Source organism: Triticum urartu, chromosome 4A, assembly GCF_056163025.1.
Source record: "Triticum urartu cultivar PI428250 chromosome 4A, HENAU_Tu73, whole genome shotgun sequence".
NCBI lineage: Eukaryota > Viridiplantae > Streptophyta > Magnoliopsida > Poales > Poaceae > Triticum > Triticum urartu.
The window spans coordinates 603,436,887-603,453,862 of record NC_141876.1 but is presented as its reverse complement, the minus strand read 5'-3'; the positions used below and the strand labels follow the sequence as shown (position 1 = coordinate 603,453,862).

Below are 16,976 nucleotides of genomic sequence, written 5' to 3'. Positions count from 1 at the left end.
AACATCACACTCCAAGACACTGTCTAGGTTGAACGTATTTTTCATGTGCTCACCTGTATTTAGTAAACATTCAATCTAAACAGGGCCTACCTACAACACGCTGCCTTCTCGGAAAAGGCACGTCCCCAATCTCTAGACACCCATTGCTTCAGTTATTTCAGACCGACCTCAGCTATTATTTTTTTTTTGACGAAAAGGCAGGGCCACTGCTTTTCATTGCGTATAGAAGAAATAAACAGTTACAAACACAAGATTAGAGAAGGAGGATTGGGGTTAAAGATACATCAGAAGTATATCAGTCTGGTTCTAGGGGGCGCTCTATAAGAGCCATTGCACGCTTACGCCCAGCGTCAACCCAGTCCTTTGCTTCGACCTGAATCTTCAGAAATAGTTGTGTGGGGTGACAAGAAATATTTCTGAATGTTCTATCATTTCTTTCTTTCCAGAGGTTCCACCAAACCAGGGCCAAAATTGATCTCCAAGATTTCGCTCTTTCCTTTCCCATGGAAGCATTTGTTCGCTGCTATTATTAAGAGGCAAACGGGGACAGCGGAAAGTCTATGTCGATAAGAGGCTCCTCCATGTTGATGTCATCTAAATACCTGTGGCCGTCTTCGGCGAACATCGGGCAGGCTTCTTCAAGAATTTTGGCAGCCGACCCGACAGAATATACGCTGTTGTCGCCTACGACGCCTCGGACGAACCCAGGCCCGGGGTTCTCCGCGGCCGGCGGATATCCGCTGTTGTTGCCTCCAACGAACATCGGGTGTCCGGAGACCACCGAATCTCCGCCGTTGGGACGTCCGACGAGCGTCTGGTATTCCACGAACACCGGATTCTGCATAGCACTGTCGTCGGAGCGCGTCGGATAGTCGTTGCTGTCAGAGTCCATCCAGTTCTCGAGGCGCTTCAAAGCACCGTGGTTGGGGTCCTTGATTGTATGACGACTGCTCTCGGTGTCGTCCAGGTCCAGAAAGTTTGGTACTCCATTGCTGCCCTCCCCCACCTCAGGTTGCCCCGGTTGAACTTCAGGTACTACGGCGTTGAAGTCGCCAACTTGATTTCCATAGGGGTTGTCGACTCCAGTGGGGGGCACCGGGCACTCATCCTCAACACCTGGTGGCTGCTCGGGCTGAACCTCAGTTATTACTGTCCTGACGGGCTCAATGGTATCTTCTTGTATAGTGTCGAAGAACTCGCGCGGGTCCCCGGCCTTGTCATCAAAGAGCGCGGTGCGCTCTCTTTCCTCCACAACACTGTTGCGGCCAGTACTGTCAGGCTTTTCCTGACGCACGGCAGAAGGAGCCTCTGGGTGGACGTCATCCGCCTTTCTCTTCTCGCCAGAGCTGGAAGCCGAGTTCACTGGCATTGGGCACTCGCTCTCTGCTCCCTTGACCTTGGACAAGAAGCCAACCTCAAGGAACGCTGCATGGAGGACTTGTAGACGGTGTTTTGCCTCACTCTCATGGACCACCGAGGAATCATTCGCCGCCTGCTTATGAACAATTATCATCATTATATCACTCCCACAGCATAATCACAAATAATCAATTCTCATTTTGCATGGTTATGTTACCTTGGTTTCCCTTTCCCAGACATGATCGTGGACATTAAGCCCAACCCTATATAGTGCACTGAAATCCTGGCATCCAGCAAGCAATGTAAATGGTTAGAATACATGTCTTCTTTTTGTAGAGAATTTACACGCACGGACAAGAATAAGATGTAATGTGCCAAAAAGGAAAAAAATAATAAGAACGTCTAATACCGGGATGGATGATGTAAAAGTCATTGGGTATCTTGAAACTTGATAAACAGACTTTTTGTCAACCACGTGGACATCCACATGTATCCAGTAGCATAAATCTAGGATATAGTTAAGCTCCGTATGTTCAAAAGAACCAACAGTTTTAACGAAGTACTCACGAGAATGTACTCAAGTGTAATTTTCATCTTTTCCCTACCAGTAAGTTTGGCTTTACAGATTTCACCGAACATAAAATTAAGTTCACAATCTTGATAAGGACAACACATTCTTCTCCATAAATCAAACAATCAAAGACCATAGAAGAGAAACTCCAAGATTGTTAACTTTGTCGCCTACTCAGTTATCTATGGTAGCATGAAAATGGTGTAAATGACATAGAGCCACCATCCCGTCACAATTGCAGTTAAGCTTCCAAAAACCGCCACTATGAAATATTTCACAAAAACCTACCGATATTGCGCCCAATTTTCACAAAAAACACTGATTGCTCACATGGTTTAAATTAAGCACAATTATGACAGGTTGGGACGGCATGTACGCGCTGACATGGCACCAAATATCTTTAGAGGTCCATAAATTATTTTTAGCACAATAATAAAGAAGATGATCAGAAAAGGGTCTTAAAACTATTGAACCAATGCTAGATAACAAATGTTTAGTCAAACAACTACTAGAAGTATGTATACCTGTTGTGCCCTTTTCCCGAGTTTATTTAAATATGCAGAAAATATTGTTGTAGACATGTCTTCACCACAGGAAACAATGTGATCTCGTTCTGTAGGAGTTAGAATTTTGTCCATAGCAACATGCTGAAGACGCAATTCCAACTTACGCAATGAACCTGTTACAAAGCAAAAATCATGATCAAGGCTAAAATGCTACAGAATCAGTGATCATACATCTCGTAGTATATTGATATCACTAAATATCCAATGCTTCACATTCCAGATGTATCTAAACGAACTGTGTTGATTGTGTGCACATTATCCTTGAGTGTCCCTTCGTCAGACAGATTTGGCATATTTTTAGCTCCTCTTACCCAAGGAGGGCCTGTTTTGCTACTAGGGCTAATTCTGTGGGAGGATGGTGGCATTGTTTGTCGAAATTAGCAATGTCATATAGCATGCCATAGTGCTACTAATAGCACACTATAGCATTCTGAGAAATATCTTGTTAAGTAAATCAATGTACAATTTTTTACTAATAACATATTATAGCACGATATAGCATACTAATAGTGTATTTTAAGGACGACGCTACTTTGCTATGCACACTATTTTTTTCATTGATATACACACACACAGCCAGGCGACCCAAATCCTACACGAATCAGAACTCCTTGCCAACTTAAATTATGACACGGTCGCTACTTAATCTAATCACCGGCCACCTGATCACCCGTGTCCAAATCATGACACGACCTAGCCAAGTACACAGATTACACGCCCTAGCACAACTCGTACATGCACACACTAGTACCCCACTAGTACATGCACCTAAGATAACAAAGCAAAACAGAAGGTAATGAACATCAAAGTTAAATGCAGCAGGCGTTTTAGGTCATTTGCACTAGCGCTAAGCTAAAGACAGCCATCATGTTGTCATGCATGAGATGAGCTCCGCCCTGGCTCCGACACACCAGCCACTCTGAGACTATATTGCTAGAACATCTCCTGTTACTTTCTTTCCAGATTTCCCAAGAGATTAGAACTGCAGGGACATCACTATATGTCAATAACCAATTTGTTCAACTTGTCTTGTGAGATCAACCAAGTGCCATTGAACTATTAATGTCAACAGGGAGAAAATCTGATAAACCAACTAGAATGAAGCTGCTAACTTATATTATGATACAAAATTTGTACCCGCAGAAAACACACACAAGAGGTGATCTATATCTGATGAAAAGGATATGGATGGATGATGAAGACCAATAAATATGTGAAAATAGGGCACGACCAGTAGGTAGACAATGGTATTAATCACCCGAAGGCTTTAGTACTAAAATAAGGGCTCCTTGATTCAAAGGTATTTCATTGGATTTTTTGAGCATTTTGATCCTTAGGATTTTTTTTCCTAGATAGGTTGTTTCATTCACAAGAATGCAATCCTGGGAAAATTTCGAAGGAATGATTTGAACACTCTTTTGGAGGAAATTTTTGATAGACCCAACCCCCTTTGTACAGTTCTTTTCTTTTTTCTATGGCATCAAACACTCTTTGATCCAGATTCTTTGGGCTTTTCTTTTCCTATAGGATTCAAGTAGACATGTCATTCCTATCATGTGTTCTTCCTATTACTGCATTTTGAGAATCCTGCTGCAAATCAGAGAGGCTAGTAAGGGGAGTATATTGTCTACTATCCCTAAGTAGCAAGCATGTTTTCAGATGACTTTTGAATACAAACTAGTGTGACATGAAATTCTATTTGCAATTGTTGGAACTGAAACCTTGTTTAACCCTTTATGTATTGTATCTATGATGATGGATGCTTGTATATATGCAATAACATGACAATGATACAAAGGCCGTTAGTAGAATTGTTATATATATATGTGTGTAATTATTGGGGGATTTCTTGTAGAAGGAACTTTGACACAGGAAATACCACTCTTTGGCATGGTATGCTAGAGAGGATCCAAAACCTATAGTAGGAAAACATATGGTTCTTTTTTGTTTTATAGAACAGACATTAAAACAGCAGTAACAAATAGTACCTGAAATAATTGGTCTGTCCAATCCAAGCTGATCAATTGTCCTGAGCAAAGGAAAAGAACCATGCATCATCAGTATTGCATGTACAGCCACACTCAGAAAAGAAGTGGGGTGGGGAGGCAACAAATTAACCTCAGATGCCGCTCCTTGAAGTCCACGAACTCCTTGATTTCACACACCTTTTCGAAGTGGTAGCTCACCGCCTTCTCCGCGGCCTGCACAGCCACGCATGCACATTTTCCTTGTGATATGGATGCAGCAAACCGGATCTAAGCACCTCAATAGCTAGGAGAGCTAAAAAAGTGTTACCTTCTGCAGGAGAATTTTGGTGCTACCGGCCGTATCGATGGATGGAGCTGGCTTCGGCACCGCACGTATGTCACGGCCGGACAAGCCCAGCCACTCATGTACACTCGGCTCCGCATCGCATCCCGGTGCAGCCTCTGCAGCGGCTGCCATGGATGTGTCTGGATACTTCTTCTTCGACTTGTACAAGACGCAGAGCACCATGTGGTCGGCGTCGCCGGTCTGCTTCTCGAGCGAGATCTCGACCATGATCCAGCCGGTACGCTGTCTCCCTTTGGATGCTGTTTCCATCCCAGACGGACTCTTTTTCACGTAGGAGAAGGTTCTCTTGTTCGAAACAAGGGATTCCCCATCGGCGCCTAGAATGGGTTTGGCGCCAGCCTCCGGGTGCCAGGTGCCGCCGCCGACCATGCGGGTCCGCTTCCCCTCCTTGACAGGGGCCGGTTTGCTGTAGAAGTAGCACGACCCTTCTCTCCCGTGACCCGTGCCTGGAGCAAGCAGGCAGTCTTTCACGAGGACTTCGGGGGGATCAGAGTAGACGTAGGCCTTGTGGACGAATGGGGGTAAGGGGAGCGGCTTATCTCCGGCGTTCAAACTTTGTAGAAGGTTGAAAAGCTGGAGGTCAGTCGGCGATTTGCTCCCGTCCCACGACTCCTCCTCCGCGGCCGCCGCCTTCCCCTTCTCCGGGGTAGCGGCCAGCACATTCTTCCGCTGAAGAACAGGCCCGATCTTAGAGGCCATGGCGTCGGGGCCGTCAACGTTGTTGCGCCGGAGTGGCTGGCACGGGGAATTCTTTCTTCGACGAGGCGAACGAGGCGGAGGCGGAGGCAGGGTTTCGTGGCGGCGGGGGTGGCGGAAAAGAAAAGGGGTTTAGGTTTAGTGAACAACTAGCCTGTGAGTGAGAAGATAATTAAGCAGGCAGCTACAACCCTAGTAGCTAGTACCCGCCAAAAAAAGGTAGTACAACCGTAGTGGTCCGTATTATGTCCGAACAGCTTCCGAAAATGGAAAGCGCGTCCGATATAAAGAATTTCCCTTCCGCTCTTTTTTTAAGGTGTCAATGATATCAGTCCGAGTGCTTTAATCCTTGGCTCAGAAATGTCTCAAAACTCCTTCTTGCCACGTGGCACACGCGAAGTGAGACGGGGGCAGCGCTCTGACCAGGTAGGTAACCGGGCGGGAGGGGGCCGTGGGTCTCCATCTACAAGCGGACCTAGCTAAAATAAGAGCATCTACAATCAAAGCTGTCAAATTCGACTCTTCAAACGCGTGCAGACGTGAATGGCCTATCCATGAACAGTGATTGGTCACGTCTCAAATTAGCTCTTTTGAATTCAAGTCTTCCATATTTCATCCCCTTGATTCATACAGACCATGTAAAATAAACCTATACATACTATGACACCCTAGTTACGATTCGTCGTCGGAGATGACCACGACGCCGGTGCCGGGCGCCGGGTGGACGGGCATGTAGGAGGGCTCCAGTTCCTCCTTCTCCTGGATCTCATTCATGTATGCGAGCATCTTCGCCTCCTCCGCGGCGTACTCCACCTCCATCTCCAGCCGCCAACGTCATCTGGCCCCCGCATCCGACTTCGAGTGAAGGGAATCAAGGATGGCATGCTGCTCCGCCTGCAGATCCGCGTCCCTAACCTCCCCCCACATCCTCCTCCGGCTCCTTCTCAACCTCCTCCTCGTCGTCAACCTCCTCCTTGTCGTCAACCTCCTCCTCCTTGACCTGCAAGTCCTCCTTCGGATTCACTGCATCCGGAGGTAGCCCCGTGGAGATCCGGAGTTCGCGCCTTGCCTGGATCTACTCAAAGAGCTGTAGCAGGTGCTCCGACATTAGATATGGGTAGTTCCTTACCCGTCGGCATGGGGGCATGGCTACTAGTGGTGGCAGACAAGGTGTGGAAAGTGGCGGCGGCGGCAGACGGGAGGGGGAAAATGTGGACGAGTAGGATTTCGGTGCCGGCGGTCGACTTAAATAGCCGGGCTAGGGACTACGCGGCCCGCCAGAGCATCGCCACACAACGCCATCGGTCTGACGAAGGAGACGAGCTTCGGACCGCCGGGTTTCAGACTGTTTTCCTGTGGGACCCCGTCGTCAGTCCAACGTGGCAGGCGCGCCTGGACGCCCCATATGCACCTCATATATGGGCTAGATATGAGGGGTGGCAGTCAGCCAAGGCACTTGAGGCACATTTGAGACGCCCGTCTAGATCGAATTTTCGTGATCATGTAGTCCGCCCGGGCGTTTGAGGCCGGTTTGGGGCGTCCAGTTGTAGATGCTGTAAGCCCCAAATGCTTGAAGGATGCTTCGTGTCGCGTCCATGAAAAGCATCTAGTAACCGTAAAAATAGCACGCTATACAAAATAGTGTTGCCCTTAAATTATGATATTAGTGAGACATTGTACACTGGTTTATTTAGCGAGATAATTCTCTACACACTTTAGCGTGCTATATTTTTCAGCGGGTCACCCCTCGTATTTCACACATCACAACCACACTCCTCATTTGGCAATCTCCATTTTCATACAAATACATGCAACATTCATGATCTATTATCACCTACACTACTCGTTATCAGATAAGTCGATGACGTTCGTGTCAGAGCCGCTGGCCTCGTGGTCGTTGGTGGCATGGAGAAACTCCGGCGTGTCCTCCTCGTCCTTTTCGTTAGCAAAGAGCTTCTCACACTCCATGTCCACCTCGCGGGGGAAACGGCGGTTGGCCTTCAGCTCCGCCTTAGAATGGATGCAGTCAAGGATGGTCTGCTGCTCAGTCGCCTCCTCCACTTAGGCGAGTTCGAACTCCGCAAGCGTGTTTCCCGTCGCGAACTCTGGGATTCGTGCCTCCTCCTCGTCTGATGCGGCTCCTCCGACTCCTCCTGCCCCGGCGCTACCTTCTCCACCCCACCGCCAGCTTCTTCGTCCCCACCTCCTCCTACATCGGCGCCTCCACCTCCATGTTCTCAAGCGCCTCCTCCTCTTGACAATCTAGAGGTAGGCCATCCGAAATGCATGTGTGCGCTACACGTGGCGCGGGCTTCCTCCATGCGCGCATCTCCGTCTGGATCTCGGCCCGGTGCTCCGGCGTGAGCAGCTTGAACACATGGAGGTAGGTCATCTTACTGCAAACCATGGCGGCGTTGGCGTCGGCAGACCTTGGATTCCAAGTGGAATTGGGAGAGGAGGGCGTAAAGGCAGCACAGACAAGAGGGATGAAAGAATGGGACGACACTAGGATTGCCTCGCCGTCTGACTTAAATAGACGGACTTGGTCCCTCGGGCGGCGACATGAATGCGTACTTACCAAACCAAAGGAGGCGCCCGTCGGGTGCGTGGCTTTTCGTGTGGGTCCCTCTCGCCAGTCCGATGTGACGAATGCGTCCGGACGTCCACGTATCCCCCTACATATGGACTGGGTATGTGGGTGCTGGTCAACTCGGACATTTGGGCCAAGTTTGCCGGATCTAGTTGGGTGACAATTTTCTATCCGAGCACTGACCAGGCAGGCCGCCCAGACGTTTGGGACAGATATGGAGTTTCGGTTATAGATGCTCTTACTCCCTCCAGCCTTGAAGGTAAGGCCAATCCCATTGCTACACCATGTACTACATTTTAATTGTGCCAACTAAGTACAAAAATTGATGTGGCATCCTACTTAATTAATAAATAGAAACCAAACCTAGCTTAATCTAGATATGGATGTTAGCACCAAATCTAAGACATCTCATACTATTTTGTCATTAAATGGTCAAGTTTTGATCAAAAAATACAAAATGGCCTAATAAATCTGGACGAAAAAAGTAAAACACTAAGATATGCTAGCTATGTCTAAACATCTATTTAATGCCATTAGATATACACCGGCAAAAAAAAATGCCATTAGATATAGCTCAACATGGTAGATTGGACTGGAATGCTATATCTCGAGTCCTTGCTCGTCTACCAGACTACCACACGGCCCCTTGCCGCACGCTCATCTATACTACACGTCCGCTCCACCACGCACATCCTTTGTTTTGCGAAATCACTATAAATTTGACGTTAGTTTGTTAGAGGGCTAAAGCGGACGTTGCAAACATCATTGGATCATACTCCCTCTGTCTCAAAATAAATATCTCAAATTTATACTAATTTTAGTACAAAATTATATTAAAGTTAAGACATTTATTTTAAGCCGAAGGGAGTATTCACGAATCTTGGCGTGGGTGTGTGGCCATTTCACACTCTTGCAAGTCGTTCGGTTTCACTCCCCAGTCACCACTTGCTATCGCTCTCTTCCACTCGATCCTTCCACCCGATCCCCATTTTCTTCTCAGATATGTGCTAGGGAGGTTCCGGCGGCGAGTGGCGGTGTGAAGAGCATAACGGCGGGGAGGATGGCGGCGGCGGACATGACCATGGCGACCTCCACCTACCCCTCCACCCCCGCCCCACCCGCTCTTGCTTCGGGGAGGCCCATTGAGATGCTGCTCAGGCCAGCGGAGGTTGATCTCTCCCCTGCCACGTCCAGTGGGTTGGCCGCCGCTGCCTCTGTTCCGGTTGCCCCAAAAAATTTCTCCACGGGCTTCGTGGCCCAATCCTGAGGCTTCTCCTCCGAGGGTACATCGACGACAAGAACAACGGCGGGGCGTCGCGGTCGGCATCGGCAGGCACAGCTGCAGGTACCGTCTCTTCTCACCTCGCAGCCGTTTCCCTTCTCCTCCCCACTTCTTGTTGTACTGCATGTTTTTGCCATGGCAATTTTTCTGTTTTTGTCATAGTAAAATACGAATCATGGCAAGTATTTACATGTTTTTGCCATGGTAGAAAACAAACCATCGCAAGTACTCAAGTTAGCTTTTATGGCCAATCTGTTACGTTTAGCACGACAACTTTTCGTCGATTGAAAATTGTTCAATTTTTTTGGCCATGGGAAATCCCTGTGTTTTTCATTGAAAAACAGACTATGGCAAATACTCAAGTTAGCGCATGGAAAATCATTTACTGTTAGCATGTCAACTTTTGTCCATCAGAAATTGGTCAAATTTGTTGCCGAAAAAAAATTGGTCAAATGTGTTGCCGTGACAAATTTATTATGTTCTTTCTTTTTTATACGTACGACCGCAAACACCGGCAAGTTAACTGCATACACCCTGGCATCTATAATTTTCCCCACATTTTTGCCATGGCCCTTATAGATTATTATTTTCAAAATTTTGGCATGTCACTTCTTTGTACTTTTTATTCCCCTATATCTGCCATGAACCACACAATAATTTTTTTCAAAGGATTTTTATGCATTTGCCATGACCCAATGATCAATTTTCTCTAAACAATTTTGCCATGTCACCAAAGAATAGCATGACAAACTCTTCTCTTCATAATGGCATGGCAAACTCTTCTCTTCATAATGGCATGGGAAACTCTTTTTTCCTAGATAATGGCGAATTTCTTTCTCTTGCAACATGAAAAAAACACTTTTTATGGGAGCACGGTGGCGGCCAATTAGGCGGCGGTGTTCGGCGATGGGTCCAGCGGCGGCGGCTTGGGCACCGGATCTGGGTTGAGATGGGCTTCGGGAGGGCCGCACTTGCTGATGTCGTGTAACGTCCCGTCAATGGCAGGCTGCCCCTGGGATCGACCCGCATCATGAGGACGTCAGGGGCTCCGGCCCTGGACGTGGCGGAGGTGGCCGCCTCCTTCACCGGAGATGGTCGGCCTGAGGTTGAGTGGTCGGATCTCCAGATCCGTCATCTAGTCCCGGCTGTGAGTTGGGGAGACAGAGTTGCCAGTGAAAACCGAGCCGATGGCAGGTGATGGGGGCGTCTTACGTCGTTACCTTGATGAAGGCATCATCGTGTAACTTCTGTCGACCCACTTGTGCTGCTTCGGGGGAAACCCTAAGACCTGGTCATCCAGATCGGACGATGGTGGTACTGCGGTGTCGTTACTCTCTTGGGAGCATCGTTGGTGGAGCAGCGCTGGAAGACAGAGGCAGGAGGTGGGGCTAAGTCTTGCACGAAACTTCGGTGGAGATGTCAAGTCATGCCTGACTGGCAGGTGCTACACTGTGTCACGCCTGGTCGGCAGGTGCTACGCACGACAGATCTTCCAGAGTCTTTGCGTCTGGATGAATGCGCGCAGGGCGGTGGTGCCGTTAGGCATCGTGGTGGCGTCGACGGATGTCTGGACCGGCAAGGATGATGCAGATCTCTATCCCTAAAATTGGTCAGCGGTCCAAGGATGATGGCGGCTTCTGGCTTCTAAAATGTGTGCATGTGGTGCGCGCTTTAGGTCTGCTGCACCGGCTGTTGGTCTCGGTACTTTATGTGGATGGATCAGCGATGACACCGATTTTAGATATGACGAGTGAGAGCACTCCACATTATCGAATTTGTAGGTGTGAATGGTGGCTACGGGTGGTTTGATGTATTTTCTTGCCAGTCCTTTGTGAAATAATTAATAAAATGATTGTATTCATCGATTGATCCAGAGGCCGGGGTTTAACCTCCTTTTCCAAAAAAAATTGGAGCACGGCAATTTAAGTTCACAGAGCATGGCAAATGTGTCTATGGATCATGGCAAATTCCTTTTCTTTTACAACAATGGCAAAAAATACTTTCTAAATGGAACATGTCAATTTATGTGCACGGAGCATGGCATATGTACTTTCTGGGGCATGATAATTTTATACTATATGAATACATAGATGGCCTTTTTTTTCTTGTTCAAAGCATGACAATTATAATTAAAACACCATGGAAAATTTTAATTTGCATCTGCCCTGAAAATTTTGTTCATAATTTGTGTTATTTAACATAAACAAGTGATTTCGATGCTGGTGTCTCGATTCTGTTGGTGTTCATAATTTGTGTTATTTTACATACATAATTTGTGTTATTCCTTTTGTGCTCCTGTTCCGGTCATCTCGGCCCTTGGGCAGATGGGCCTAGGCTGGGCTCTCTCCCGCGAGGTGGTTGTCAGTGGTGGAGATTGTGTGCGCCGTCGCTCGGATTATTGGTCATTGTGGTGACCTCTCTGGCCTGTGGCGGCGGCATCGATGCGTATTGCGGTGGCCACCGAAAGGTCTTCATGACGGTTCCTCTGTGTAGATCTGGTGACTGACTTCGCCATTGACATGTTGACGAGGGACGACGGCTTGACGAAGAGGGATGGTTGTGCAGGGGTGGCGGTCGCATCGCATGTAGCTTCTGGCTTCGAGGAAAAGTGGTTGTGACAACACATGAGTGACTTTCATGGTGGTGGCACTCCAGCATCCGATGTTGAGCTACAGGGAACGCCTAGGTCTGACTTGGATTGGTTATACCTGGCAATGGCTATGGTTTTATGTCGTTACCTTGTTGAAGCCATTGCTCGGATGTGTTCAGACCGATTCTTCAGGGTGAAAATATAGATTCTACCATTGGTGGTTGGGACCGGTGACGACGATGATTGAGGTCACTCGCTTCTTGAAGGCATTGATGTTGAAGAAACTCATCATTCATGTGGTGTAATGATATGATTGGTGCAGATATGGTCATTGGTATATTTTGTTGATCATGTATCTGATCGTTTTGGGGTTATTTTATATTTCCTTACCTAATCAAAACTTTGGTCATTAAAAAAACAAGGAAAAAGACTTGCTATTTTCACTGATTAATAAGAAGAGAATGTCCCGGTTAATTGGTGAAAAACTGGGCTAAAACTGATACAACCCAACCCATACGACATGGGCACCACCGGCCAACCTAGCCACCGACATGTAACACAGAGCTGCAAATAAGAAACACATCCGCCGAGGAGTCGCAAGCATCATCGTCATCACCGGTTGCCTCGAATGGGTAACTTTGACTTCACCATAGAGCTCCACCATCGAAGCCAACCCACAAACAGCTGCAGAAACCACGGCGACACATGCCAATGGATGGTCACACACGTAAGCAACCGACGACTCCGACTTGGACGACAAGCATCTTAAGGGAAATATGTAGGACTTGCGCCGACCGCGCCCTCCACAAACGACCACCGAGTGCCTGGCATCGTCACCACCTGGACTCTCCAATGGAGCTCCGACTTCAAAACAACGAAGCAACCACGGAAGAGCACCTCGGACACGCTGGGAAGAACCGACTACAGGAGCCCAAGCCGCGAGCCTGCGACCCAAGCTCCTCTTGACGCTCTTCGTTGCCAAATAGAAACTAGCGCCCCGCCTTAGCAAACCAGGCTGAGAAGATGCCGCCCATCCACGACGAAGATGCCGCCATCCACCAGTCTCCAGTCGTAGCCGGCTCCGAGACGATGCCCCCAAGTAGGAGAAAGACACGAAGATGCCTCCATCACCCGATCCAGCGGATCTTCGGTTTCCCTCCGGAGCCAAAGCCGTGAGGAGAAGGAGGAGCACACCACCATGGAGACTCTTCCAAGAAAGAACACAACACCCGTGGGCGCTGCCGTTGTCGTCTCCGAAGAATATCGGAGCAAGGATTTCAACAGTAGATGACCACATGCAGCCACCAACCGCCGCCCATCAACCACCCCCGCCGAGGCAGGCCTCACTCTTGCCACGTGATCACACGATCCCCCGCGACTAGACACGCACCACCCCCGGCCGTAGCCGCCGTCTACCACCACAACACCACTGCGATCACCACCACCGTAGCCACCGATGTCGCATCGCGAAGCGCAGCACCCAGATCGAAGAACTAGGTCACAACATATCCAGATCGGAGTCGCACGAGCGGAGCAGCAGAGTAGACGAGCAGCTCCTCCACCCACAACGCACCTCGCGCTTCAGAGCAGCACAACCGCCACGCCCAGCCAGTCGCCGCACCTACCACGCGCCAGCCGCTACCGCGTTTGGCCGTCGATCCGCGCCCCACGCATGCATCCGAAGCCAAGCGCCGCAGCCCGCACACACATTGTCCACGCCCAGACCACGCCGGGAGCCCAGACCGAGGCCGCTGCCCCATCCACCGCTCGCAGTCGATGCCAGCACCGCATGTCGTCCGCCATCTGTCGCACACCACTGCAAGCTCCTCTCATAAGCGACGCCATCGGAAGAAGAGGCCCCGCGTCCGCCAGATCCGCATAGGCTTCGCCCAGTGGAGGAGGGGGTGCGTGGAAGGGGGCCTGATCCGTCGCCAGTGTCGCCCCAGGGAGGGAGTGACCCAAGGGACTTCCATATGAAATACTTGGTCTGATATGGCTTGCTATTTGGACCTACGGTAGGTAAGAGCGCGCACAAGCACTTGATCGAAGGGGACCAGCGCTTCTACTCCTTCACCGAGGAGCCGTTCTTGCGAGAAGCAAGTTCGGTTTTTTTCACGGTAATACGTGTCTCATTCATATCATAGAGAACAAAGTACAAGTCACGTAAAGACCGACATGACAAAACTGAAAAGATAACAGAACATTTCTGAGCTTGACACCAACGCCCGTCACCTGTCTCCGGCACCACCACAGCAGCCACCGAAGAAAAGAATAATGAATCACCTCCTAACCCGAGCTCGACGCGGCTCCATCGCTGATATGCAACTTTGCGGACCTCTAAGGTGGCTCACCAAAAGTGAAGCCCTTACCGTTGAACGAATCAGACCGGGGCAACACCCCAGACACGCCATCGAACTCTAGATCTGGCACTCCACCACGACTAAAACACCGAAAGAGGAAATCATATCTGCCATCCACGAACCACGAGCCCAGCACATGCTCCGTCTTCCAGATGTCGTCGATGCAGACCACAATCTGCATCCGTTCCTGGAGTACCTCCCAAGCTCCGCGCCGATGCTGGAGCAAACGCCGTCGCAACGGCGGAGCCCGAGGACACAGGTCCACCACGAGGATGCCGCCGCCGCCACGCCATCATTGCTTGAACAGACTGGTTTACAAATCCATCCCCAACCATAGGACCGATGGCCTCGTCAGGGAAGGATCCGAGGAATCTTTATTCAGCATATGTCATCATCGCCGCCGAAGCAGAGACGATGAACAATCTAAAAACTTAGACTACGAGAGAGTAAAAGCAATCCACACGCGTGGATCCGGCGACCCCCCCACCACCGACGACCGAGGCCGCCGGCGGAGGGGAGCCGCCGGAGAGCGGCGTTGGAAGATCGGCCTCCCCTGGCGGCGGCTAGGGTTCCAGCCACCAGGGACGAGAGGAAAACAGGAAAGAGTATGTAGGCGACCTGTCCCCGGGATGGACAGCTTTTCGGTGCTTTTTTTTTGGCATCATAACTATGCATAAAGCGGATGTGTACTCGTTGTATTTGTATTCTCTTGATGCTTGTTTTAGACCGATAGATTCGCTCTTCGTCGAAAACGTTGCTTTGGCACACGGTGTGACGCAGCATACGTGAGTCCTGATAAGGTTCAGCCAGCCAAAGTGCATTTCACGTTCACCGATGGGGGGCAGATGTCAATTTTGAGATAGATCATAGGAGCCATCAGGGGGCGCGAGGTGTATTAAATCTTCATCTAGGAGGCGTTGGGGATTGTAGAAGGTGGAGAGGAAGCTAGCTGATAGGATCTACAACCACGATTGTTAAATGTGACACCCTACACGTCAACATAAGCGTCTGGTCATGTCCATGAATTGTGACCGAGCACTTTTTATTTGGAGTTAAATACACCGGAGATGCCTTAACTTGTCATACGCGGTTAATTTAGTGCCTAAAGTTGCAAAATATATGAAATTGGTGCTCGAACTTGTGTGGTTGTGCAAATACGGTGCCTCCATCCGTATTTGGACATACATCTTGTTCGTGTGGCATGCCAACGTGGCAGTGACCCACTTGTAAGTGGCTGAGAGCGGGGAATGCGCTAGGTGGCCGGCGCGTGAGGATTTTTTTAGAAACCCCCTCATGTTTTATCTAATCACATATGAAAGCCCCTCATGTTTTATCTAATCACACATTTGAAAAAAGTTCATCACGTTTTTGGAAAAATGTTTCATTTTTATTAAAAAATTATTTTGTAACATTTTAATAATTATATTAAAATTTCAACACAATACTTTTTAATACATGTTGAATAGTGATACTATTCATCACCCAGGGTACAAAATAACTTATTCTTCATCCGAGGTAATCTTGCGATCATTTTATAATTAAATTACGTTTGGAAATCAAATAGTTACATTCCTATTGATTCATTACATAAAATTTGGCATAAGAAATAAAAATATAGGTCATAAGACAAAAAAAATTTGCAGTTTGTATGTATTTTACACTATGTTTTTACGTTTGTAATTTTACATAATATAAAATGTTTTTTATGACGATTATATATTTTCTTACGGTCTCTTTTTACGTCGAAATAAGACAAAATTTACGGAACGTAAAATTACGGTGCATTAATGGTAAAATAGAGGGGGTGAAGAATAACTATTCCTCACCCAGGGTGACGAATAGTCAATCCCTAGTTTATAAATACTATGTTGTAAATTTGTTAAAAATTGGGTATTTTAGAAATACAATGAAGATAAACAATGATTGTGTGTGTGCTTGTTGTCTAGAATGAACATACATAAATTTATAAAACAACTTCTAATATAGGTTCAACTATTTAAAGCCCCATAAATTTTGAAAATGTTCATGCCTACCTCTTCAAAGTACACAATAAACACAATAATGAAAAAAAAGATTTAAAATACAGAATAATTGCATGTTGTATTTTTTGTATGTGAAAAATTATGTGTCATGAAACAAAACAAGAACTTGGACAAAATAAAAATAAAACTGATAGATGATGAGGGGGTTTCTGCAAAATAAATCCTCACGCATGGAGCACCCAACATGTTCCGTGCTCTTAGCCACTGATAGGTAGGCCATTGCCACATTGACATGCCACAAGGCTGGACGTACGTCTGCATACGGACGGAGGCACCATATTTGCACAACTAGAAGTTCAAGCACCAGCTTCGAGTATTTTGCGACTTTAGGCACAAAACTGACCATGCATGACAAGTTGGGGCACCTCTAGTGTATTTAACTCTTTTATTTGTGCTCGCCTGCAGCCTTGCACCTGAAATGCCCGCCTCCAAAATACATTTACGTCACGTACAAAAGTATATTGTTATGAAAATTTCTCTTAAGGTGTTATATATGTATTTGTGTATATACAATTTTTTTTATTTTTTATGTAGAACCATTTTTGTAAGTCTTCACTAGAGCTTGTCCTCCTTGGCATTTTTCGAT

General features: G+C 47.7%; 1 protein-coding gene across 1 annotated transcript; it reads right to left on the bottom strand.

Moving 5' to 3' along the window:
- Positions 1 to 232: 232 nt before the first annotated feature.
- On the bottom strand, positions 233 to 14,558 carry LOC147977185 (uncharacterized). The gene is made up of 6 exons (XM_087519188.1): positions 4,792 to 14,558; positions 4,615 to 4,697; positions 4,485 to 4,525; positions 2,455 to 2,609; positions 1,577 to 1,642; positions 233 to 1,492 (listed from the first exon to the last, which is right to left on the bottom strand). The coding sequence occupies exons 1-6, from the start codon at positions 5,527 to 5,529 to the stop codon at positions 530 to 532; spliced, it is 2,046 nt and encodes a 681-aa protein (XP_087375314.1). The 5' UTR covers positions 5,530 to 14,558; the 3' UTR covers positions 233 to 529.
- Between the last annotated feature and the right edge of the window lie 2,418 nt (positions 14,559 to 16,976).